Source organism: Coturnix japonica, unplaced genomic scaffold, assembly GCF_054131305.1.
Source record: "Coturnix japonica strain WE unplaced genomic scaffold, WE-NBRP24 Scf142, whole genome shotgun sequence".
Taxonomy (NCBI): Eukaryota; Metazoa; Chordata; class Aves; order Galliformes; family Phasianidae; genus Coturnix; species Coturnix japonica.
Window position 1 is genome coordinate 1 of NW_028189045.1, and position 26,375 is coordinate 26,375.

The 26,375-nt window shown below is 54.2% G+C and overlaps 1 protein-coding gene across 1 annotated transcript in view; it reads left to right on the forward strand.

Moving 5' to 3' along the window:
* Positions 1 to 764: 764 nt before the first annotated feature.
* LOC107307351 (histone-lysine N-methyltransferase 2B-like) overlaps positions 765 to 26,375 on the forward strand; it is a gene marked incomplete at its 5' end in the record, with an annotated part of 95,109 nt that continues 69,498 nt past the window's right edge. The window contains 7 exons of the mRNA XM_085535628.1: positions 765 to 885; positions 2,770 to 2,849; positions 4,937 to 5,022; positions 6,553 to 6,641; positions 7,418 to 7,555; positions 15,596 to 15,754; positions 23,006 to 23,126. Of these exons, the coding sequence (XP_085391754.1) occupies positions 765 to 885; positions 2,770 to 2,849; positions 4,937 to 5,022; positions 6,553 to 6,641; positions 7,418 to 7,555; positions 15,596 to 15,754; positions 23,006 to 23,126 (794 nt within the window). The remainder of the gene's footprint in view (positions 886 to 2,769; positions 2,850 to 4,936; positions 5,023 to 6,552; positions 6,642 to 7,417; positions 7,556 to 15,595; positions 15,755 to 23,005; positions 23,127 to 26,375) is intronic.

Consider the following 26,375-nt stretch of genomic DNA (forward strand, 5'->3'; position numbering starts at 1 on the left):
AGTATTAAGGGGGGGTTCATTACTGGGGGGTCCCAATATAAGAGGGGAGGTCCCAGTATTAAGGGGGGGTTCCAGTGTTGGGGGGGTCTCAATGTTGGGGGGGGGGGTCGTTATTGGGGGAGGTCCCAGTATTAAGGGGGGGGGGTTCCCAGTGTTGGGGGGTTCTCAATATTGGGGGGGTTCTCAATATTGGGGTGGGGGGTCGTTATTGGGGGGGGTTCCAGTATTAAGGGGGGGGTCCCAGTGTTGGGGGGGTTCTCAATATTGGAGGGGGGGTCCCAATATTAGAGGGGGGGTTCCCAGTATTAAGGGGGGGGGGTTCATTACTGGGGGGGGTCCCAATATTAAGGGGGGGGTTCCCAATATTAGGGGGGGGTCCAATGTTGGGGGGGGGTTCGTTATTGGGGGGTCCCAGTATTAAGGGGAGGGTCCCAATGTTGGGGGGGTTCTCAATATTAGGGGGGGGGTCCCAGTATTAGGGGGGGGTTTCAATATTGGAGGGGGTGTCCCAATATTAAGGGGGGGTCCCAGTATTAAGGGGGGGGTCCCAGTGTTGGGGGGTTCCCAATGGGGTGGGGGGTCGTTATTGGGGGGGGGGTCCCAGTATTTAAGGGGGGGGGGTTCATTACTGGGGGGGTCCCAATATTAAGGGGGGGGTCCCAGTATTAAGGGGGGGAGCCCCATGTTGGGGAGGGGGGTCCCAATGGGGTGGGGGTCGTTATTGCGGGGGGTCCCAGTATTAAGGGGGGGGTCCCAATATTAAGGCGGGGGTCCGACTGCGTTGCACTGCAGCAGGGCTTCAGTGAGGACGTGGTGGGGGTGCTGCTGCGGGGGGGGGCACAGGGACCCCCCCAGGACGATGGAGCCGGGGAGCTCTTCATACAGGTATGAATATATGGGGGGGGGCATTTGGGGGGGGGGGTAGAACCCCAATATGGGGGGGGGGGGGTTGGGGGGTCCCATAGGAAGAGCTGGGACCCCAAATTGGGGGGGGGGGGCACCCAAGGGAGGTTGTGGGACCCCAATGTGGGGGGGGGCACTAAATGGGGGGGGGGGGGGTCAGCTTCATCCATGGGGAACCACCATATTGTCCCCCCCATATTGACCCCCATATTGACCCCCCCATATTGCCCCCCATATTGACCCCCCCATATTAACCCCCCCATATTGACCCCCATATTGACCCCCCCATATTGACCCCCCCCATATTGACCCCCATATTGACCCCCATATTGACCCCCCCCATATTGACCCCCCCATATTGACCCCCCCATATTGACCCCCATATTGACCCCCCCATATTGACCCCCCATATTGACCCCCATATTGACCCCCCCATATTGACCCCCCCATATTGACCCCCCACATTGACCCCCCATATTGACCCCCATATTGACCCCCATATTGACCCCCATATTGACCCCCCCATATTGACCCCCCCATATTGACCCCCCATATTGACCCCCCATATTGACCCCCCCATATTGACCCCCCATATTGACCCCCCCCATATTGAACCCCCCATATTGACCCCCATATTGACCCCCATATTGACCCCCCATATTGACCCCCCCATATTGCCTTCCCCATATTGACCCCCCATATTGACCCCCCCATATTGACCCCCCATATTGACCCCCATATTGACCCCCCCCATATTGACCCCCATATTGAACCCCCATATTGACCCCCCCATATTGACCCCCCCATATTGACCCCCATATTGACCCCCCCCATATTAACCCCCATATTGACCCCCCCATATTGACCACCCCCCATATTGCCCCCCCATATTGCCCCCCCCATATTGCCCCCCCATATTAAACCCCCCCATATTGACCCCCCCCATATTGACCCCCCATATTGACCCCCCATATTGACCCCCCCATATTGACCCCCCCATATTGACCCCCCCATATTGACCCCCCCATATTGACCCCCCCCATATTGACCCCCCCCATATTGACCCCCATATTGACCCCCCCATATTGTCCCCCCATATTGCCCCCCCATATTGGACCCCCCCCATATTGACCCCCATATTGACCCCCCATATTGACCCCCCCATATTAACCCCCATATTGACCCCCCCATATTGTCCCCCCATATTGACCCCCCATATTGACCCCCCCATATTGACCCCCCCATATTGACCCCCCATATTGACCCCCCCATATTGACCCCCCCCATATTGACCCCCCCCATATTGACCCCCCATATTGACCCCCCATATTGACCCCCCATATTGTGCCCCCCATATTGACCCCCCCATATTGACCCCCCATATTGACCCCCATATTGACCCCCCCCATATTGACCCCCATATTGACCCCCCCATATTGACCCCCCCATATTGCCTCCCCCATATTGACCCCCCCATATTGACCCCCATATTGACCCCCCATATTGACCCCCCCATATTGACCCCCCCCATATTGACCCCCCCCATATTGACCCCCCCATATTGACCCCCCATATTGCCCCCCCCATATTGACCCCCCCCATATTGTGCCCCCCATATTGACCCTCCCATATTGTGCCCCCCCATATTGACCCCCCCATATTGACCCTCCCATATTGTGCCCCCCATATTGACCCCCCCATATTGACCCCCCATATTGTCCCCCCCCCCATATTGACCCCCCATATTGACCCCCCATATTGACCCCCCCATATTGACCCCCCCCATATTAAACCCCCCCCATATTGCCCCCCCCCCCCATATTGACCCCCATATTGTGCCCCCCCCTCACACTGTGCCCCCCCCAGTTGATGGAATCCACCTTCCCCTGGTTCGACATCCGCGACCCCAAACGATGGTGGCCCCCCGGGAATGGGGGGGGGAACAGGTGAGTTATTGGGGGGGGGGCATTGAAATTGGGGGGGGGGGGCAATGACATGGGGGGGCATTGAAATTGGGGGGGGGGGCAATGACATGGGGGGGGCATTGAAATTGGGGGGGGGGGTCCCTGGGGGTCCTTGGGATGGGGGGGGGGGGCATTAAAGGGGGTATTTGGGTCAGGGGGGGTCCAAGGGGGGGATTTGGGGGTCTTTGGGGTGGGGGGAGCATTAAAGGGGTATTTGGGGTCAGGGGGGGTCATAAGGGGGGGATTTGGGGGGTCCTGGGGGGTCTTTGGGGATGGGGGGGGGCATTAAAGGGGTATTTGGTTGGGTAGGGGGGTCCTGGGGGGGGTCTTTGGGGATGGGGGGGGGTATTAAAGGGGGTATTTGGGTCAGGGGGGTCATAAGGGGGGGATTTGGGGGTCCTGGGGGGGTCTATAGGGTGGGGGGGGCATTAAAGGGGGTATTTGGGTAAGGGGGGTCATAAGGGGGGATTTGGGGGGGTCTATGGGGATGGGGGGGGCATTAAAGGGGTTATTTGGGTCAGGGCGGGGTCCTGGAGGGGTCTTTGGGTGTGGGGGTGTGGATGTGGGGGGGGGGTCCTTGGGGTGGGGTGGGGCATTAAAGGGGGTATTTGGGTCAGGGGGGGTCAATAAGGGGGGGGATTTGGGGGTCTTGGGGGGGTCTTTGGGGTGGGGGGGACATTAAAGGGGTTATTTGTTGGGGGGGGCGGGGTCCTGGGGGGGTATTTGGGTGTGAGGGGTGGATGTGGGGGGGGGGGTCCTTGGGGTGTGGGGGGGGCATTAAAGGGGTTATTTGGGTCTGGATGGGGGGGTCCAAGGGGGGGTATTTGGGGGATCCTGGGGGGGTCTATGGGGATGGGGGGGGCATTAAAGGGGTTCTATGGTGGGGGGGGGCGGGGTCCAAGGGGGTATTCGGGGGTCCTGGGGGGGGTCTTTGGGTGTGGGGGGGTGGATGTGGGGGGGGTCTATGGGGATGGGGGGGGCATTAAAGGGGGTTTTGGGGTTGCATGGGGGGTCCGAGGGGGGGATTTGGGGGTCCTGGGAGGGTCTATGGGGATGGGGGGGGCATTGAAGGGGTTATTTGGGCTGGGGGGCGGTCCAGGGGGGGGGATTTGGGGGTCCTGGGGGGGTCTTTAGGGATGGGGGGAGGGCATTAAAAGGGGGTATTTGGGTCGGGGGGGGTTTATAAGGGGGGGATTTGGGGGTCCTGCGGGGGGTCCTTGGTGGGGGGGGGCATTAAAGGGGTTATTTGGGTTGGATGGGGGGGTCCAAGGGGGGGATTTGGGGGGTCCTGGGGGGGTCTTTGGGGATGGGGGGGGCATTAAAGGGGGTATTTGGGTTGGATGGGGGGGTCCAAGGGGGGGATTTGGGGGGTCCTGGGGGGGTCTATGGGGATGGGGGGGGCATTGAAGGGGTTATTTGGGCTGGGGGGGGTCCAAGGGGGGGATTTGGGGGGTCCTGGGGGGGGTCCTTGGGGTGGGGGGGGCAATAAAGGGGGTATTTGGGTCGGGAGGGTCCAAGGGTGGGATTTGGGGGTCCTGGGGGGTCTTTGGGGTGGGGGGGGGCATTAAAGGGGTATTTGGGCTGGGGGGGTCCAAGGGGGGGGATTTGGGGGTCCTGGGGGGGTCTTGGGGGTGGGGGGGGCATTAAAGGGGGTATTTGGGTCAGGGGGGGTCAAAGGGGGGGATTTGGGGGGGGTCTATGGGATGGGGGGGGGAATTAAAGGGGGTATTTGGGTCGGGGGGGGCCATAAGGGGGGGGATTTGGGGGTCCTGGGGGGTCTTTGAGGTGGGGGGGCATTAAAGGGGGTATTTGGGTTGGGTGGGGGGGTCCAAGGGGGGGATTTGGGGGGTCTTTGGGGTGGGGGGGGTCTTGAAAGGGGTTATTTGGGTCTGGGGGTGTCAAAGGGGGGGGATTTGGGGGTCTTGGGGGGGGTCTATTGGGATGGGGGGGGAATTAAGGGGTTATTTGGGTCAGGGGGGGTCTTGGGGGGTCTTTGGGGTGGGGGGGGGCATTAAAGGGGTCTTTGCCCCCCCCCCCCCCCATTGACATTCTTGCCCCCCCCCCCATAGCGGGCTGCTGCCCCACGCCGTGCTGCCCCCCAGCACCGACCACAACTACGCGCAATGGAGGCAGGAGCCCCCCGGGACCCCCCCCCGTGAGTGATGGGGGGGGGGGATTTATATGGGGGGGGGCTGCTATAGACCCCTTTATATGGGGGGGGGGGCACTGCTATAGACCCCATTATATGGGGGGGGGGCGGGATTTATATGGGGGGGGGCACTGCTATAGACCCCCATTATATGGGGGGGGGCACTGCTATAGACCCCATTATATGGGGGGGGCACTGCTATAGACCCCATTATATGGGGGGGGGCACTGCTATAGACCCCTTTATATGGGGGGGGGCACTGCTATAGACCCCATTATATGGGGGGGGCACTGCTATAGACCACTTTATATGGGGGGGGGCACTGCTATAGACCCCTTTATATGTGGGGGGGGCACTGCTATAGACCCCTTTATATGGGGGGGGGCACTGCTATAGACCCCATTATATGGGGGGGGCACTGCTATAGACCCCATTATATGGGGGGGGGGGCACTACTATAGACCCCATTATATGGGGGGGGGCACTGCTATAGACCCCATTATATGGGGGGGGCACTGCTATAGACCCCTTTATATGGGGGGGGGCACTGCTATAGACCCCTTTATATGTGGGGGGGGCACTGCTATAGACCCCATTATATGGGGGGGGGGCACTGCTATAGACCCCATTATATGGGGGGGGGCACTGCTATAGACCACTTTATATGGTGGGGGGGCACTGCTATAGACCCCATTATATGGGGGGGGGGGCACTGCTATAGACCCCATTATATGGGGGGGGGGCACTGCTATAGACCCCTTTATATGGGGGGGGGGCACTGCTATGTTCCCCTTTATATGGGGGGGGGGGCACTGCTATAGACCCCATTATATGGGGGGGGGGCACTGCTATAGACCCCATTATATGGGGGGGGGGCACTGCTATAGACCCCTTTATATGGGGGGGGGCACTGCTATAGACCCCATTATATGGGGGGGGCACTGCTATAGACCCCTTTATATGGGGGGGGGGCACTGCTATAGACCCCATTATATGGGGGGGGGGCACTGCTATAGACCCCATTATATGGGGGGGGGGGCACTGCTATAGACCCCATTATATGGGGGGGGGGGGCACTGCTATGTTCCCCTTTATATGGGGGGGGGCACTGCTATGTTCTCCTTTATATGGGGGGGGGCACTGCTATAGACCCCATTATATGGGGGGGGGGCACTGCTGTAGACCCCTTTATATGGGGGGGGGGCACTGCTATGTTTCCTTATGGGACCCCAATATTTATTGGGGGGGGGGGGTCACCCCAACCCCCCCTTATAGGTCCATACTAAGGGGGGGGGTCACCCACCAGCCCCCTATGGGTCCATTTTGGGGGGGGGGGGGGGGCACCCCTATTATGGGTTTATTTGGGGGGGGGGTCACCCCAACCCCCCCCTTATAGGTCCATACTGTGGGGGGGGGGGTCACCCTACAGCCCCCTATGGGTCCATTTTTGGGGTGGGGGGGGTGTCACCCTATAGGGTCTTTATCCCTATTTATGGGTGCTGACCCCCCCCCCTTTTTTTGCCCCCCCCCCCCCAGCAGTGGGGGTCCCACAGGAGGACGGCAGTAATGGGGTGGATGAGCGGCAGTGTGCGCTGTGCCTGCAGTGCGGGGACGCCCCCTCCCAGGTACACAGCACCCATGGGTGCCCCAGAGCGGATAATGGGGGGGGGATCACGGGGGGGGGGGGGGGGGATACCCCCCAGGTACACAGCACCCATGGGTGCCCCATAGGAGATAATGGGGTGGGGGGGGATAATGGGGGGGGGGTTATGGGGGTGGGGGGGGACACCCCATACCAGGTACACAGCACCCATGGGTGCCCCATAGGGGATAATGGGGGGTTATGGGGATGGGGGGGATACCCCATACCAGGTACACAGCACCCATGGGTGCCCCATAGCGGATAATGGGGGGAGTTATGGGGGTGGGGGGGGACACCCCATACCAGGTACACAGCACCCATGGGTGCCCCATAGCGGATTATGGGGGGGGTTATGGGGTGGGGGGGGGGCAACCCATCCTAGGTGAGGGCAGCACCCATGGGTGCCCCATAGGGGATAATGGGGGGATGGGGGGGTTATGGGGATGGGGGGGGTTACCCCCTCCCATGTACACAGCACCCATGGGTGCCCCATAGGGGAATATGGGGGGGGGGTCATGGGGATGGGGGGGACACCCCATACCAGGTACACAGCACCCATGGGTGCCCCATAGCGGATAATGGGGGGGGGGAGATAATGGGGGGGTTATGGGGTTGGGGGGGGGACACCCCATCCTAGGTGAGGGCAGCACCCATGGGTGCCCCATAGGGAATAATGGCGGGGGGATAATGGGGGGGGGTTATAGGGTTGGGGGGGGGACACCCCATACCAGGTACACAGCACCCATGGGTGCCCCATAGGACGCCGGCCGCCTGCTGTACATCGGTCAGAACGAGTGGACACACGTCAACTGCGCAGTGTGGTCGGCTGAGGTGTTCGAGGAGAGCGACGGGTCATTGAGGAACGTGCACGCGGCTGTGGCCAGGGGGAGGCAGATGGTCAGTCATATAGGGGGGGTATGGGGGTATGGGGGGATATGGGGGGTATGGGGGGATATGGGGTTATAGGGGGATATAGGGGTATGGGGGGATATGGGGTTATGAGGGGATATGGGGGATATGGGGGGATATAGGGGATATGGGGGGATATGGGGGATATGGGGGATGTGGGGGGATATGGGGGATTATGGGGATATATAGGGGGATATGGGGGGTATGGGGTTATGGGGGATATGGGGGGATATGGGGTTATGGGGGGATATGGGGGATATGGGGATATGGGGGGATATGGGGTTATGGGGGGATATGGGGTTATAGGGGGATATAGGGGGATATGGGGTTATGGGGGGATATGGGGGATATAGGGAGATATAGGGAGATATAGGGGGGTATGGGGGGATATGGGGATATGGGGGATATGGGGGGATATGGGGGGATATGGGGGATATGGGGGATATGGGGATATGGGGGGATATGGGGGGATATGGGGATATGGGGGGATATGGGGTTATGGGGGGATATGGGGATATGGGGGCATATGGGGATATGGGGGGATATGGGGATATGGGGGGATATGGGGATATGGGGGGATATAGGGGGATATAGAGGGATATGGGGTTATGGGGGTGGGATATAGGGGGATATGGGGCTATGGGGATATAGGGGATGGGATATGGGGGGATATGGGGGGATATGGGGGTATGGGGGGATATGGGGATATGGGGGATATGGGGGGATATGGGGTTATGGAGGGATATAGGGGGGTATGGGGATATGGGGGGGTATGGGGATATGGGGGTGGGATATAGGGGGATATGGGAGGTGTGGGGGGATATGGGGGGATATGGGACACACATCAGGGGCTATAGGGAATGGGGGGGGTGGGATATAGGGGTATATGGGGGGATATGGGGTTATGGGGGTGGGATATAGGGGAATAGGGGGGGAATGGGGGGATATAGGGGGATATGGGGTTATGGGGGTGGGATATAGGGGGATATGGGGGTATGGGGGGATATGGGGTTATGGGGGTATGGGGGGATATGGGGGGATATGGGGTTATGGGGGGATATATGGGGGGATATGGGGGTATGGGGGTATGGGGGGATATGGGGGAATTGGGAGGGGATATGGGGGGATATGGGGGTATGGGGCTATGGGGGATGGGATATAGGGGGATATGGGGGAATATGGGGGGCTATGGGGCACACATGGGGGCTATGGGGCTATGGGGGAGTGGGATATAGGGGGATATGGGGCTATGGGGATATAGGGGGATATGGGGTTATGGGGAGATGTAGGGGGACATGGGGGGATATAGGGGGATATAGAGGGATATGGGGATATGGGGGTGGGATATAGGGGGATATGGGGGGATATGGGGGTAAGGGGGGATATGGGGGGATATGGGGTTATGGGGTTATAGGGGGATATAGGGGGATATAGGGGGATATGGGGTTATGGGGGTTGTTCGAGGAGAGCAACGGGTCATTGAGGAACGTGCACGCGGCTGTGGCACGAGGCAGGCAGATGGTCAGTCATATATAGGGGGTATGGGGGGTATGGGGGGATATGGGGGTATGGGGATATGGGGGGTATAGGGGATATGGAGGGTATGGGGGTATGGGGGGATATGGGGGGATATAGAGGGATATGGGGTTATGGGGGGGTGGGGGGATATGGGGTATATGGGGCTATGGGGCTATGGGGGGTGGGATATGGGGGGCTATATGGGGGGCATATAGAGACCCCATAGAGACCCATAGGGACCCATAGAGACCCATAGGGACCCCATAAAGACGCATAGAGACCCCATAGAGACTCATAGAGACCGAAAGAGACCCATAGAGACCCCATAGAGACCCATAGGGACCTCATAGAGACCCATAGAGACCCCATAGAGACGCATAGGGACCCCATAAACCCCGTATAGACCCCCCTATCCCCATTGCAGCACTGTGAGCTGTGCCGCCGTCCCGGTGCCACCGTTGGCTGCTGCCTGTCAGCAGAGAGACCCCATAGAGACCCATAGGGACCCCATAGAGACCCATAGGGACCCCATAGAGACCCCATAGAGACCCATAGGGACCCCATAGAGACCCCATAGAGACCCATAGGGACCCCATAGAGACCCATAGACCCCATAGAGACCCATAGAGACCCCATAGAGACCCATAGGGACCCCATAGAGACCCATAGAGACTCATAGACCCCATAGAGACCCATAGAGACCCCATAGAGACCCATAGACCCCATAGTGACCCCATAGAGACCCCATAAACTCCATGGAGACCCCATAGAGACCCCATAAAGAATCATAAAGACCCATAGGGACCCCATAGGGACATATAGGGACCCCATAGACCCCATAGAGACCCATAGACCCCATAGAGATTCATAGAGACCCATAAGGACCTCATAGTGACCCATAGAGACCCCATAGACCCCATAGAGACACATAGGGACCCCATAGACCCCATAGAGACCCATAGGGACCCCATAGAGACCCCAGTAGACCCCATAGACCCCATAGAGATTCTTAGAGACCCATAGGGACCCCATAGAGACCCATAGGGACCTCATAGTGACCCATAGAGACCCATAGAGACCCCATAGACCCCATAGAGACACATAGGGACCCCATAGACCCCATAGAGACTCATAGGGACCCCATAGAGACCCCAGTAGACCCCATAGACCCCATAGAGACCCATAGATACCCATAGACCCCATAGAGACCCCTAGGGACCTCATAGACCCCATAGAGACCCATAGAGACCCCATAGACCCCATAGAGACCCCTAGGGACCTCATAGACCCCATAGAGACCCATGGAGACCCCATAGACCCCATAGAGACCCCTAGGGACCTCATAGACCCCATAGAGACCCATAGAGACCCCATAGACCCCATAGAGACCCCTAGGGACCTCATAGACCCCATAGAGACCCATAGGGACCCCATAGACCCCATAGAGACCCATAGGGACCCCATAAAGGCCCATAGACTCCATAGGGACCCATAGAGACCCCATAGACCCCATATACCCCATATATCCCCCCTATCCCCATTGCAGCGCTGTGAGCTGTGCCGCCGTCCCAGTGCCACCGTCGGCTGCTGCCTGTCAGCAGAGAGACCCCATAGAGACCCATAGGGACCCCATAGAGACCCATAGAGACCCCATAGAGACACATAGGGACCCCATAGAGACCCATAGGGACCCATAGGGACCTCATAGACCCCACAGAGACCCATAGACCCCATAGAGACCCATAGACCCCATAGGGACCCATAGAGATGCATAGAGACCCCATAGAGACCCCATAGAGACCCCATAAGGACTCATAAAGACCCCATAGAGACCCCATAGAGACCCATAGACCTCATAGAGACCCATAGACCCCATAGACCCCATAGAGACACATAGGGACCCCATAGAGACCCATAGAGGCCCATAGGGACCCATAGAGACCCATAGACCCCATAAAGACCCATGGAGACACATATGGACCCCATGAAGACCCCATAGACCCCATAGAGACCCCATAAACCCCATAGAGACCCCATGGAGAGTGATAGAGACCCCATAGAGACCCATAGACTCCATAGAGACCCATAGTGACTCCATAGAGACCCATAGGTACCCCATAAAGACTCATAGTGACCCCATAGAGACCCATAGAGACCCCATAGAGACCCCATAGAGACCCATAGACCCCATAGGGACCCATAGACCCCATAGAGACTCATAGAGACCCATAGAGACCCATAGACCCCATAGAGACCCCATAAGGACTCATAAAGACCCCATAGAGACCCATAGAAACCCCATAGAGACCCCATAAAGACTCATAAAGACCCCATAGAGACCCATGGGGACCCCTAGAGACCCCATAGACCCCATATACCCCATAACCCTGCCCCATTGCAGCGCTGTGAGCTGTGCCGCCGTCCCGGTGCCACCGTTGGCTGCTGCCTGTCAGCAGAGAGACCCCATAGAGACCCATAGGGACCCCATAGAGACCCATAGGGACCCCATAGAGACCCCATAGAGACCCATAGGGACCCCATAGAGACCCCATAGAGACCCATAGGGACCCCATAGAGACCCATAGACCCCATAGAGACCCATAGAGACCCCATAGAGACCCATAGGGACCCCATAGAGACCCATAGAGACTCATAGACCCCATAGAGACCCATAGAGACCCCATAGAGACCCATAGACCCCATAGTGACCCCATAGAGACCCCATAAACTCCATGGAGACCCCATAGAGACCCCATAAAGAATCATAAAGACCCATAGGGACCCCATAGGGACATATAGGGACCCCATAGACCCCATAGAGACCCATAGACCCCATAGAGATTCATAGAGACCCATAAGGACCTCATAGTGACCCATAGAGACCCCATAGACCCCATAGAGACACATAGGGACCCCATAGACCCCATAGAGACCCATAGGGACCCCATAGAGACCCCAGTAGACCCCATAGACCCCATAGAGATTCTTAGAGACCCATAGGGACCCCATAGAGACCCATAGGGACCTCATAGTGACCCATAGAGACCCATAGAGACCCCATAGACCCCATAGAGACACATAGGGACCCCATAGACCCCATAGAGACTCATAGGGACCCCATAGAGACCCCAGTAGACCCCATAGACCCCATAGAGACCCATAGATACCCATAGACCCCATAGAGACCCCTAGGGACCTCATAGACCCCATAGAGACCCATAGAGACCCCATAGACCCCATAGAGACCCCTAGGGACCTCATAGACCCCATAGAGACCCATGGAGACCCCATAGACCCCATAGAGACCCCTAGGGACCTCATAGACCCCATAGAGACCCATAGAGACCCCATAGACCCCATAGAGACCCATAGGGACCCCATAGACCCCATAAAGACCCGTAGAGACCCATAGACCCCATAGAGACCCCATAGAGACCCCATAGACCCCATAGAGACCCATAGACCCCATATATCCCCCCTATCCCCATTGCAGCGCTGTGAGCTGTGCCGCCGTCCCGGTGCCACCGTCGGCTGCTGCCTGTCGGCAGAGAGACCCCATAGAGACCCATAGGGACCCCATAGAGACCCATAGGGACCCCATAGAGACCCATAGGTACCCCATAGACCCCATAGTGACCCCATAGAGACCCATAGAGAGCCATAGACCCCATAAAGACCCATAGAGACCCCATAGAGACCCATAGACCCCATAGGGACCCATAGAGATGCATAGAGACCCCATAGAGACCCCATAGAGACCCCATAAGGACTCATAAAGACCCCATAGAGACCCCATAGAGACCCATAGACCTCATAGAGACCCATAGACCCCATAGACCCCATAGAGACACATAGGGACCCCATAGAGACCCATAGGGACCCCATAGAGACCCATAGACCACATAAAGACCCATAGAGACACATATGGACCCCATGAAGACCCCATAGACCCCATAGAGACCCCATAAACCCCATAGAGACCCCATGGAGAGTGATAGAGACCCCATAGAGACCCATAGACTCCATAGAGACCCATAGTGACTCCATAGAGACCCATAGGTACCCCATAAAGACTCATAGTGACCCCATAGAGACCCATAGAGACCCCATAGAGACCCCATAGAGACCCATAGACCCCATAGGGACCCATAGACCCCATAGAGACTCATAGAGACCCATAGAGACCCATAGACCCCATAGAGACCCCATAAGGACTCATAAAGACCCCATAGAGACCCATAGACCCCATAGGGACCCCATAGAGACCCATAGAGACCCATAGAGACCCCGTAGACCCCATAGAGACACATAGGGAACCCATAAAGACCCATAGGGACCTCATAGAGACCCATAGAGACCCATAGACCCCATAGAGACCCATAGACCCCATAGAGACCCCTAGGGACTTCATAGACCCCATAGAGACCCCATAGAGACCCGTAGACCCCATAACGACCCCATAGATCCCATAGGGACCCCATAGAGACCCATAGAGACCCATAGACCCCATAGAGACCCCTAGGGACTTCATAGACCCCATAGAGACCCCGTAGAGACCCATAGACCCCATAACGACCCCATAGATCCCATAGGGACCCCATAGAGACCCATAGAGACCCATAGACCCCATAGAGACCCATAGACCCCATAGAGACCCATAGAGACCCCATATATCCCCCCTATCCCCATTGCAGCGCTGTGAGCTGTGCCGCCGTCCCGGTGCCACGGTTGGATGCTGCCTGTCGGCAGAGAGACCCCATAGAGACCCATAGAGACCCCATAGAGACCCGTAGACCCCATAGAGACCCATAGAGACCCCATAGAGACCCATAGACCCCATAGTGACCCCATAGAGACCCCATAAACTCCATGGAGACCCCATAGAGACCCCATAAAGAATCTTAAAGACCCATAGGGACCCCATAGGGACATATAGGGACCCCATAGACCCCATAGAGACCCATAGACCCCATAGAGATTCATAGAGACCCATAGGGACCCCATAGAGACCCATAGGGACCTCATAGTGACCCATAGAGACCCATAGAGACCCATAGACCCCATAGAGACACATAGGGACCCATAGACCCCATAGACCCCATAGACCCAATACAGACCCATAGACCCCATAGACCTCCTAAAGACCCCATAGAGACCCGTGGAGACCCCATAGAGACCCATAGGGACCCCATAGAGACCCATAGAGACCCCATAGACCCCATAGAGACCCATAGAGACCCCATAGAGACCCCATAGAGACACATAGAGACCCATAGAGACCCCATAGAGACCAATAGAGACCCCATAGAGACACATAGAGACCCATAGGGACCCCATAGAGACCCATAGGGACCCCATAGAGACCCCATAGACCCCATAGAGACCCCATAGAGACCCATAGAGACCCATAGACCCCATAGAGACCCATAGAGACCCCATAGAGACCCATAGGGACCCCATAGAGACCCATAGAGACTCATAGACCCCATAGAGACCCATAGAGACCCCATAAAGACCCATAGGGACCCATAGGGACCCCATAGAGACCCATAGGGACCCCATAAAGACCCATAGGGACCCATAGGGACCCCATAGAGACCCATAGGGACCCCATAAAGACCCATAAAGACCCATAGGGACCCCATAGACTCCATAGAGACCCATAGGGACCCCATAGAGACCCATAGAGACCCCATAGACCCCATAGAGACCCATAGTGACCCCATAGAGACCCATAGACCCCATAGAGACCCATAGACCCCGTAGAGACCCATAGAGACCCCATAGAGACCCATAGAGACCCCATAGAGACCCCATAGAGACACATAGGGACCCATAGACTCCATAGTGACCCCATAGAGACCCATAGGGACCCCATAGAGACCCATAGGGACCCATAGAGACCACATAAAGACCAATAGACCCCATAGTGACCCCCTAAAGACCCCATAGAGACCCCATAGAGACCCCATAGACCCCATAGAGACCCCATAAAGAATCATAAAGACCCATAGGGACCCCATAGGGACATATAGGGACCCCATAGACCCCATAGAGACCCATAGCCCCCATAGAGACCCATAGAGACCCATAGTGACCCCATAGAGACCCATAGAGACCCATAGACCCCATAGAGACCCCATAGACCCCATAGAGACCCTTAGACCCCATATAGACCCCTAGTGACCCCATAGGGACCCCATAAAGACCCATAGGGACCCCATAGAGACCCCATAGACCCCATAAACCCCATATATCCCCCCCTATCTGTGCCCCCTTGCAGCGCTGTGAGCTGTGCCGCCGTCCTGGTGCCACGGTCGGCTGCTGCCTGTCGGCAGAGAGACCCCATAGAGACCCATAGAGACCCATAGAGACCCATAGAGACCCATAGGGACCCCATAAAGACTCATAGTGACCCCATAGAGACCCATAGGGACCCCATAGACCCCATAGTGACCCCATAGAGACCCATAGAGACCCATAGAGACCCATAACCCTGCCCCATTGCAGCGCTGTGAGCTGTGCCGCCGTCCCGGTGCCACGGTCGGCTGCTGCCTGTCGTCCTGTGTGGCCAATTATCACTTTATGTGCGCGAGGAGACGACACGCGGCGTTCCAGAGCGACAAGAAGGTGTTCTGCCAACGGCACATAGCGCTGCTGGATGGCACTGTGAGTGTATGGGGTTATATGGGGTTATATGGGGTTATATGGGGTGTTATATGGGGGGATATGGGGTTATATGGGGGGATATGGGGTTATATGGGGTATATGGGGTGTTATATGGGATATATGGGGTTATATGGGGTTATATGGGGGGTATATGGGGGGTATATGGGGTTATATGGGGGGTATATGGGGGTATATGGGGTCATATGGGGTGTTCTGCCAACGGCACATACAGCTACTGGATGGCACTGTGAGTGTATGGGGTATATGGGGTTATATGGGGGGTATATGGGGTTATATGGGGGTATATGGGGTTATATGGGGTTATATGGGTTATATGGGGGGTATATGGGGTTATATGGGATATAGGGGGGGATATGGGGTCATATGGGGTTATATGGGGGGTATATGGGGTTATATGGGATATAGGGGGGGATATGGGGTCATATGGGGTTATATGGGGGGTATATGGGGTTATATGGGGGGTATATGGGGGTATATGGGGTCATATGGGGTGTTCTGCCAACGGCACATACAGCTGCTGGATGGCACTGTGGGTATAGGGGGTTATATAGGGGGGGTTATATGGGGTATAGGGGGGGATATGGGGTTATATGGGGGGTATATGGGGTTATATGGGGTGTTCTGCCAGAGACACACAGCGCTGCTGGATGGGACTGTGAGTATATATGGGATATAGGGGGGTATATGGGTTTATATGGGGTTATATGGGGTTATATGGGATATATGGGGTTATATGGGGTTATATGGGGGGTATATGGGGTTATATGGGGTGTATATGGGGTTATATGGGGGCATATGGGGGGTATTGGTGGGGATATGTGGGGTTATATTAGGGGTATAGTGGGTTATATGGGGGGTATATGGGGTTATATGGGGTCATATGGGGGGTATATGGGATATAGGGGGGTATATGGGGTATATGGGGTTATATGGGGGTATATGGGGTTATATGGGGTTATATGGGGGGTATATGGGGTTATATGGGGTTATATGGGGTTATATGGGGTTATATGGGGTCATATGGGGTTATATGGGGTTATATGGGGGGTATATGGGGTTATATGGGGTTATATGGGGGGATATGGGGTGTTCTGCCAGAGACACACAGCGCTGCTGGATGGGACCGTGAGTTATATATGGGGTATAGGGGTTATATGGGGTTATATGGGGGGTATAGTGGGTTATATGGGGTCATATGGGGAGATATAGGGGGAATTGGGGGCCGTATGGGGGGATAGGGGGGGATATGGGGTGTTATATGGGGGTATATGGGGGGAATTCAGGGGGATATGGGGTGTTATATGGGGTTATATGGGGGGATATGGGGAGAATTCGGGGGGATATGGAGAGTTATGGGGTTATAGGGGGGTATATGGGGCTATATTGGCGGATACAGGGTGTTGTATGGGATTATATGGGGTGTTATATGGGGTTATATGGGGTATACGGGGGTATATGGGGTTATATAGAGGTATATGGGGGGATATTGGGGGGTATTGGGTGGGATATGGGGGGTTATATTGGAGGTATATGGGGTTATATGGGGTCATAGGGGGGATATGGGGTCATATGGGGTGTTCTGCCAACGGCACACAGCGCTGCTGGATGGCACTGTGAGTGTATATGGGATATAGGGGTTATATGGGGGGTATATGGGGTTATATGGGGGTTATATGGGGTTATATGGGGTTATATGGGGGGATATGGGGGGTATATGGGGTTATATGGGGTTATATGGGGGGTATATGGGATATAGGGGGTGTTATATGGGGTTATATGGGGGGATATGGGGTTATATGGGGGTATATGGGGTTATATGGGGTTATATGGGGTTATATGGGGTTATATGGGGGGTATATGGGGTTATATGGGGTTATATGGGGGAATATGGGGTTATATGGGGTTATATGGGGTTATATGGGGTTATATGGGGGTATATGGGGTTATATGGGGGTTATATGGGGTTATATGGGGTATATGGGGTTATATGGGGGGTATATGGGGTTATATGGGGTTATATGGGGTATATGGGGTTATATGGGGGTATATGGGGTTATATGGGGTTATATGGGGTTATATGGGGGGTATATGGGTTATATGGGGTTATATGGGGATATATGGGGGGTGTATGGGGTTATATGGGGATATATGGGGGGATATGGGGTTATATGGGGGTTATATGGGGTTATATGGGGGGTATATGGGGTTACATGGGGGTATATGGTGATATAGGGGGGGATATGGAGTGTTATATGGGGTTATATGGGGTTATATGGGGTTATATATGGGGGGATATGGGGTCATATGGGGTGTTATATGGGGTTATATGGGGTTATATGGGGTTATATGGGGGGTACATGGGGTTATATGGGGTTATATGGGGGGTATATGGGGTTATATGGGGGGTATATTGGGTTATATGGGATATATGGGGGGTATATGGGGTCATATGGGGTTATATGGGGTTATATGGGGGGTATATGGGGTCATATGGGGGGTATATGGGGTTATATGGGGGTATATGGGGTTATATGGGGGATATATGGGGTTATATGGGGGGTATATGGGGTTATATGGGGGTATATGGGGTTATATGGGGTTATATGGGGGGTATATGGGGTTATATGGGGTTATATGGGGGGTATATGGGGTTATATGGGGTTATATGGGGTGTTCTGCCAGAGACACACAGCGCTGCTGGATGGGACTGTGAGTGTATGGGGTTATATAGGGGGGGATATGGGATATATGGGGTTATATGGGATATAGGGGGGGATATGGGGTCATATGGGGTGTTATATGGGGTCATATGGGATATATGGGGGTATATGGGGTCATATGGGGTGTTCTACCAGCGGCACACAGCGCTGCTGGATGGCACTGTGAGTGTATATGGGATATATGGGGGTATATGGGGGGATATGGGGGGATATGGGGGTATATGGGGTTATATGGGGGGTATATGGGGTTACATGGGGTCATATGGGGTTATATGGGGTTATATGGGGTCATATGGGGTGTTCTGCCAACGGCACATACAGCTACTGGATGGGACCGTGAGTGTATATGGGATATATGGGGTTATATGGGGTTATATGGGGGGTATATGGGGTTATATGGGGTTATATGGGGGGTATATGGGATATAGGGGGTTATATGGGGGCTATATGGGGTTATATGGGGTTATATGGGGGTATATGGGGTTATATGGGGGTATATGGGGTTATATGGGGGGTATATGGGGTTATATGGGGGGATATGGGGTTATATGGGGTTATATGGGGGGTATATGGGGGTATATGGGGTCATATGGGGTTATATGGGGTTATATGGGGGTTATATGGGGGTATATGGGGTCATATGGGGTGTTCTGCCAACGGCACATACAGCTACTGGATGGCACTGTGAGTGTATGGGGTATATGGGGTTATATGGGGGGTATATGGGGTTATATGGGGTTATATGGGGGTATATGGGGTTATATGGGGTTATATGGGGTTATATGGGGGGTATATGGGGTTATATGGAATATAGGGGGGGATATGGGATCATATGGGGGGGATATGGGTTGAAGGCTCTGGTTTCTTGGTGCTATGTGTCCCTATGTGTCTCTATGTGTCCCTATGTGTCCCTATATCTCCCTATGGGGTCTCTATGGGTCTCAATGTCTCTCTATGGGTCTCAATGTCTCCCTATGGGGTCTCTATGGGTCTCAATGTCTCTCTATGGGGTCTCTATGGGTCTCAATGTCTCTCTATGGGGTCTCTATGGGTCTCAATGTCTCTCTGTGGGTCTCAGTGTCTCTCTATGGGGTCTCTGTGGGTCTCAGTGTCTCCCTATAAGGTCTCTATGGGTCTCAATGTCTCTCTATGGGGTCTCTATGGGTCTCAGTGTCTCCCTATAAGGTCTCTATGGGTCTCAGTGTCTCCCTATAAGGTCTCTATGGGTCTCAATGTCTCTCTATGGGGTCTCTATGGGTCTCAATGTCTCCCTATGGGGTCTCTATGGGTCTCAGTGTCTCCCTATAAGGTCTCTATGGGTCTCAATGTCTCTCTATGGGGTCTCTATGGGTCTCATGTCTCCCTATAAGGTCTCTATGGGTCTCAATGTCTCTCTATGGGTCTCAATGTCTCTCTATGGGGTCTCTATGGGTCTCAGTGTCTCCCTATAAGGTCTCTATGGGTCTCAATGTCTCTCTATGGGTCTCAGTGTCTCTCTATGGGGTCTCTATGGGTCTCAATGTCTCTCTATGGGGTCTCTATGGGTCTCAATGTCTCCCTATGGGGTCTCTATGGGTCTCAATGTCTCCCTATGGGGTCTCTATGGGTCTCAATGTCTCCCTATAAGGTCTCTATGGGTCTCAATGTCTCCCTATGGGGTCTCTATGGGTCTCAATGTCTCCCTATGGGGTCTCTATGGGTCTCAATGTCTCCCTATGGGGTCTCTATGGGTCTCAATGTCTCCCTATAAGGTCTCTATGGGTCTCAATGTCTCCCTATGGGGTCTCTATGGGTCTCAATGTCTCCCTATGGGGTCTCTATGGGTCTCAATGTCTCTCTATGGGGTCTCTATGGGTCTCAATGTCTCTCTATGGGGTCTCTATCGGTCTCAATGTCTCTATGGGGTCTCTATGGGTCTCAATGTCTCTCTATGGGGTCTCTATGGGTCTCAGTGTCTCTCTATGGGGTCTCTATGGGTCTCAATGTCTCTCTATGGGGTCTCTATGGGTCTCAATGTCTCCCTATGGGGTCTCTATGGGTCTCAATGTCTCTCTATGGGGTCTCTATGGGTCTCAATGTCTCTCTATGGGGTCTCTATGGGTCTCAATGCCTCTCTATGGGGTCTCTATGGGTCTCAATGTCTCTCTATGGGGTCTCTATGGGTCTCAATGTCTCTCTATGGGGTCTCTATGGGTCTCAATGTCTCTCTATGGGGTCTCTATGGGTCTCAATGTCTCTCTATGGGTCTCAGTGTCTCTCTATGGGGTCTCTATGGGTCTCAGTGTCTCCCTATAAGGTCTCTATGGGTCTCAATGTCTCTCTATGGGGTCTCTATGGGTCTCAGTGTCTCCCTATAAGGTCTCTATGGGTCTCAATGTCTCTCTATGGGTCTCAGTGTCTCTCTATGGGGTCTCTATGGGTCTCAATGTCTCTCTATGGGGTCTCTATGGGTCTCAATGTCTCCCTATGGGGTCTCTATGGGTCTCAATGTCTCCCTATGGGGTCTCTATGGGTCTCAATGTCTCCCTATAAGGTCTCTATGGGTCTCAATGTCTCCCTATGGGGTCTCTATGGGTCTCAATGTCTCCCTATGGGGTCTCTATGGGTCTCAATGTCTCCCTATGGGGTCTCTATGGGTCTCAATGTCTCCCTATGGGGTCTCTATGGGTCTCAGTGTCTCTCTATGGGGTCTCTATAGGTCTCAGTGTCTCCCTATGGGGTCTCTATGGGTCTCAATGTCTCTCTATGGGGTCTCTATGGGTCTCAATGTCTCTCTATGGGGTCTCTATCGGTCTCAATGTCTCTATGGGGTCTCTATGGGTCTCAATGTCTCTCTTTGGGGTCTCTATGGGTCTCAATGTCTCTCTATGGGGTCTCTATCGGTCTCAATGTCTCTCTATGGGGTCTCTATGGGTCTCAATGTCTCTCTATGAGGTCTCTATGGGTCTCAATGTCTCCCTATAGGGTCTCTATGGGTCTCAATGTCTCTCTATGGGGTCTCTATGGGTCTCAGTGTCTCTCTATGGGGTCTCTATGGGTCTCAATGTCTCTCTATGGGGTCTCTATGGATCTCAATGTCTCTCTATGGGGTCTCTATGGGTCTCAATGTCTCCCTATGGGGTCTCTATGTGTCCCTATGTATCCCTATGTGTCTCTATGTGTCCCTATGGGTCCCTATGGGTCCCTATGTGTCCCTATGGGTCCCTGTGGGTCTCTATGGGTCCCTACATGTCCCTATGTGTCCCTATGTGTCTCTATGGGTCTCTATGGGTCCCTATGGGTCCCTGTGGGTCTCTATGTGTCTCTATGGGTCCCTATGGGTCCCTGTGTGTCCCTATGGGTCCCTATGGGTCTCTATGGGTCTCTATGGGTTTCTATTGGTCTCTATGGGTTTCTATTGGTCCTTATGGGTCCCTATGGGTCCCTATGTGTCTCTATGTGTCCCTATGTGTCTCTATGGGTCTCTATGGGTCCCTGTGGGTCTCTATGTGTCTCTACGTGTCCCTATGGGTCCCTATGGGTCTCTATGTGTCTCTATGGGTCCCTATGGGTCCCTATGGGTCTCTATGGGGTCTCTATGGGTCCCTATGTGTCCCTATATGTCTCTCTATGGGGTCTCTATGGGTCTCAATGTCTCTCTATGGGGTCTCTATGGGTCTCAATGTGTCTCTATGGGTCTCAATGTCTCTCTATGTTGTCTCTATGGGTCTCAATGTCTCCCTATGGGGTCTCTATGGGTCTCAGTGTCTCTCTATGGGGTCTCTATGGGTCTCAGTGTCTCTCTATGGGGTCTCTATGGGTCTCAGTGTCTCTCTATGGGGTCTCTATGGGTCTCAATGTCTCTCTATGGGGTCTCTATGTGTCCCTATGTATCCCTACGTGTCTCTATGTGTCCCTATTTGTCCATATGTGTGCCTATGTGTCCCCATGTGTCCCTATGGGTCTCTATGTGTCCCTATGTGTCCCTATGTGTCTCTATGTGTCTCTATGTGTCTCTATGGGTCCCTATGGGTCCCTGTGTGTCCCTATGGGTCCCTATGGGTCTCTATGGGTCTCTATGGGTCTCTATGGGTTTCTATTGGTCTCTATGGGTTTCTATTGGTCCTTATGGGTCCCTATGGGTCCCTATGGGTCCCTATGTGTCTCTATGTGTCTCTATGTGTCCCTATGTGTCTCTATGGGTCTCTATGGGTCCCTGTGGGTCTCTATGGGTCCCTATGGGTCCCTGTGGGTCTCTATGTGTCTCTATGGGTCCCTGTGGGTCTCTATGGTTCTCTATTTGTCCCTATGCGTCCCTATGGGTCCCTGTGGGTCTCTATGTGTCTCTACGTGTCCCTATGGGTCCCTATGTGTTTCTATGGGTCCCTATGGGTCCCTATGGGTCTCTATGGGGTCTCTATGGGTCCCTATGTGTCCCTATATGTCTCTCTATGGGGTCTCTATGGGTCTCAATGTCTCTCTATGGGGTCTCTATGGGTCTCAATGTCTCTCTATGGGGTTTCTGTTGCAGTCCCTGGTTGAAGGTTCCGGTTTCTCGGTTCTTCGCCGCGTGTTCGTGGATTTTGCGGGGATGAATTTCAAGAGGAAATTCCTGGGTGGGCTGGAACCCAGCGCCGTGCACATCATGATCGGTCAGTGGGGCTGTGGGGGTCTATGGGGTCTATAGGGTCTCTATAGGGTCTCTATGGTGTCTCTATGGGGTCTATGGGGTCTCTATAGGGTCTATGGGATCTCTATAGGGTCTCTATGGGGTCTCTGGGGTCTCTATGGGTCCCTATGGGTCTCTATGGGTCTCTATGGGGTCTTTATGGGTCTCTATGGGTCTCTGTTGGTCTCTATGGGGTCTCTATGGGGTCTCTATAGGGTCTATGAGGTCTCTATGGGGTCTCTATAGGGTCTCTATGGGGTCTCTATAGGGTCTATGGGGTCTCTATGGGGCCTATGGGGTCTCTATGGGGTCTCTATATGGTCTATAGGGTCTCTATAGGGTCTCTATAGGGTCTATGGGGTCTCTATAGGATCTATGGGATCTCTATAGGGTCTCTATAGGGTCTATGGGGTCTCTATAGTGTCTCTATGGAATCTCTATGGGGTCTCTATAGGGTCTATGGGGTCTCTATGGGCTCTCTATAGGGTCTATGGGGTCTCTATAGGGTCTCTATAGGGTCTCTATGGTGTCTTTATAGGGTCTATGGGGTCTCTATAGGGTCTATGGGGTCTCTATGGGGTCTCTATAGGGTCTATGGGGTCTCTATAGGGTCTCTGGGGTCTCTATGGGGTCCCTATGGGTCTCTATGGGTCTCTATGGGGTCTCTATGGGATCTCTATAGGGTCTGTGAGGTCTCTATGGGGTCTCTATAGGGTCTATGGGGTCTCTATGGGTCCCTATGGGTCTCTATGTGTCCCTATGTGTCTCTATGGGGCTCTATGAGGTTCTATGGGTCTTTATGGGTCCCTATGGGTCTCTATGTGTCCCTATGGGTCCCTATGGGTCTCTATGTGTCCGTATGGGTCTCTATGGGGATCTATGAGGCTCTATGGGTCTCTATGGGTCTCTATGGGGTCTCTATGGGGTCTATGGGGTCTCTATGGGTCTCTATAAGGTCTCTATGGGGTCTCTATGGGTCTCTGTGGGTCTCTATGGGGTCTATGGGGTCTCTATGGGGGCTCTATAGGGTCTGTAGTGTCTCTATGCGGGCTCTATAGGGTCTATGGGGTCTCTATGGGTCTTTCTGTGGGTCTCTATGGGTCTCTATGGGGTCTCTATAGGGTCTCTATAGGGACTATGGGGTCTCTATGGGGTCTATGGGGTCTCTATAGGGTCTATGGGGTCTCTATAGGGTCTCTATGGGGTCTCTATAGGGTCTATGGGGTCTCTGGGGTCTCTATGGGTCTCTATGGGGTCTCTGGGGTCTCTATGGGTCCCTATGGGGTCTCTGGGTTCTCTATGGGTCTTTCTATGGGTCTCTATGGGGTCTCTGTAGGGTATCTGTGGGGTTTCTATAGGGTCTGTATGGGTCTCTATGGGGTCTCTATAGGGTCTATGGGGTCTCTATAGGGTCTATGGGGTCTCTATGAGGCTCTGTGGGTCCCTATGGGTCCCTATGGGTCTCTATGGGTCTCTATTGGTCTCTATGGGGTCTCTATGGGGTCTCTATAGGGTCTATGGGGTCTCTATGGGGTCCCTATGGGTCTCTATGGGTCTCTTTGGGTCTCTATAGGGTCTCTATGGGGTCTCTATAGGGTCTATGAGGTGTCTATGGGGTCTCTGTAGGGTCTCTATGGTGTCTCTATAGGGTCTATGGGGTCTCTATAGTCTCTATAGGGTCTCTATAGGGTCTATAGGGTCTCTATAGGGTCTCTATGGGGTCTCTATAGGGTCTCTGGGGTCTCTATAGTCTCTATGGGGTCTCTATAGGGTCTATGGGGTCTCTATGGGGTCTCTATAGGGTCTATGGGGTCTCTATAGGGTCTATAGGGTCTCTATAGGGTCTCTATGGTGTCTCTATAGGGTCTATGGGGTCTCTATAGGGTCTCTATGGGGTCTCTATAGGGTCTCTATGGGGACTCTATAGGGTCTATGGGGTCTATGGGGTCTCTATAGGGTCTCTGTGGTCTCTAAGGGTCTTTCTATGGGTTCCTTTGTGTCTCTATGGGGCAGCTGTTGTTCTGTATGGGGTCTCTCCATGAATCTCTATGGGTCTCTCTATGGGTCTCTATGGGGTCTCTCTATGGGTCTCTATGGGTCTCTGTGAGTTCTATGGGGTCTCTTCATGGGGTCTCTCTATGGGGTTTCTGGGTTTCTCTATGGGTCTCTCTGTGTCTCTGGGTCTCTATGGGGTCTCTATGGGTCTCTGTGGTGTTTCTTTGGGTCTCTATGGGTCTCTATGGGGTGTCTGGGTCTCTCCGAGTCTCTATGGGGTCTTTCTATGGGTCTCTATGGGTCTCTATGGGCTCTCTCTGTGGGTCTCTATGGGTCTCTAAGGGTTTCTCTATGGGGCTCTGGGTTTCTCTATGGGTCTCTATGGGGTCTCTGGGTTTCTCTTTGGGTCTTTCTATGGGTCTCTGTGGGTCTTTATGGGGTCTGTGGGTCTCTCTATGGGTCTCTATGAGGTCTCTTTATGGGTCTCTATGGGGTCTCTCTGTGGGTCTCTATGGGGTCGCTCTATGGGTCTCTATGGGGTTCCTATGGATCCCTATGGGTCCCTATGTGTCCCTATTGGTCCCTATGGGTCTCTATGGGTCTCTATGGGGTCTATGGGGTCTCTATATGTCCCTATGGGTCCCTATGGGTCTCTATGGGTCTCTCTATGGGTCTCTATGGGGTCTCTCTATGGGTCTCTATGGGTCTCTGTGAGTTCTATGGGGTCTCTTCATGGGGTCTCTCTATGGGGTCTCTCTATGGGGTTTCTGGGTCTCTCTATGGGTCTCTGGGGTCTCTATGGGTCTCTTTGGGTCTCTCTATTGGGTCTCTATAGGGTCTCTATGGGATCTCTATGGGTCTCTATGGGGTCTCTATGGGTCTTTATGGGGTCTCTATGGGTCTCTATGGGGTCTCCCTATGGGTCTCTATGGGTCTCTCTATGGGTCTCTCTATGGGTCTCTATGGGGTCTCTCTATGGGGTTTCTGGGTTTCTCTATGGGTCTCTCTGTGTCTCTGGGTCTCTATGGTGTCTCTATGGGTCTCTGTGGTGTTTCTTTGGGTCTCTATGGGTCTCTATGGGGTGTCTGGGTCTCTCTGAGTCTCTATGGGGTCTTTCTATGGGTCTCTATGGGCTCTCTCTGTGGGTCTCTATGGGTCTCTAAGGGTTTCTCTATGGGACTCTGGGTTTCTCTATGGGTCTCTCTGGGTCTCTGGGTCTCTATGGGGTCTCTGGGTC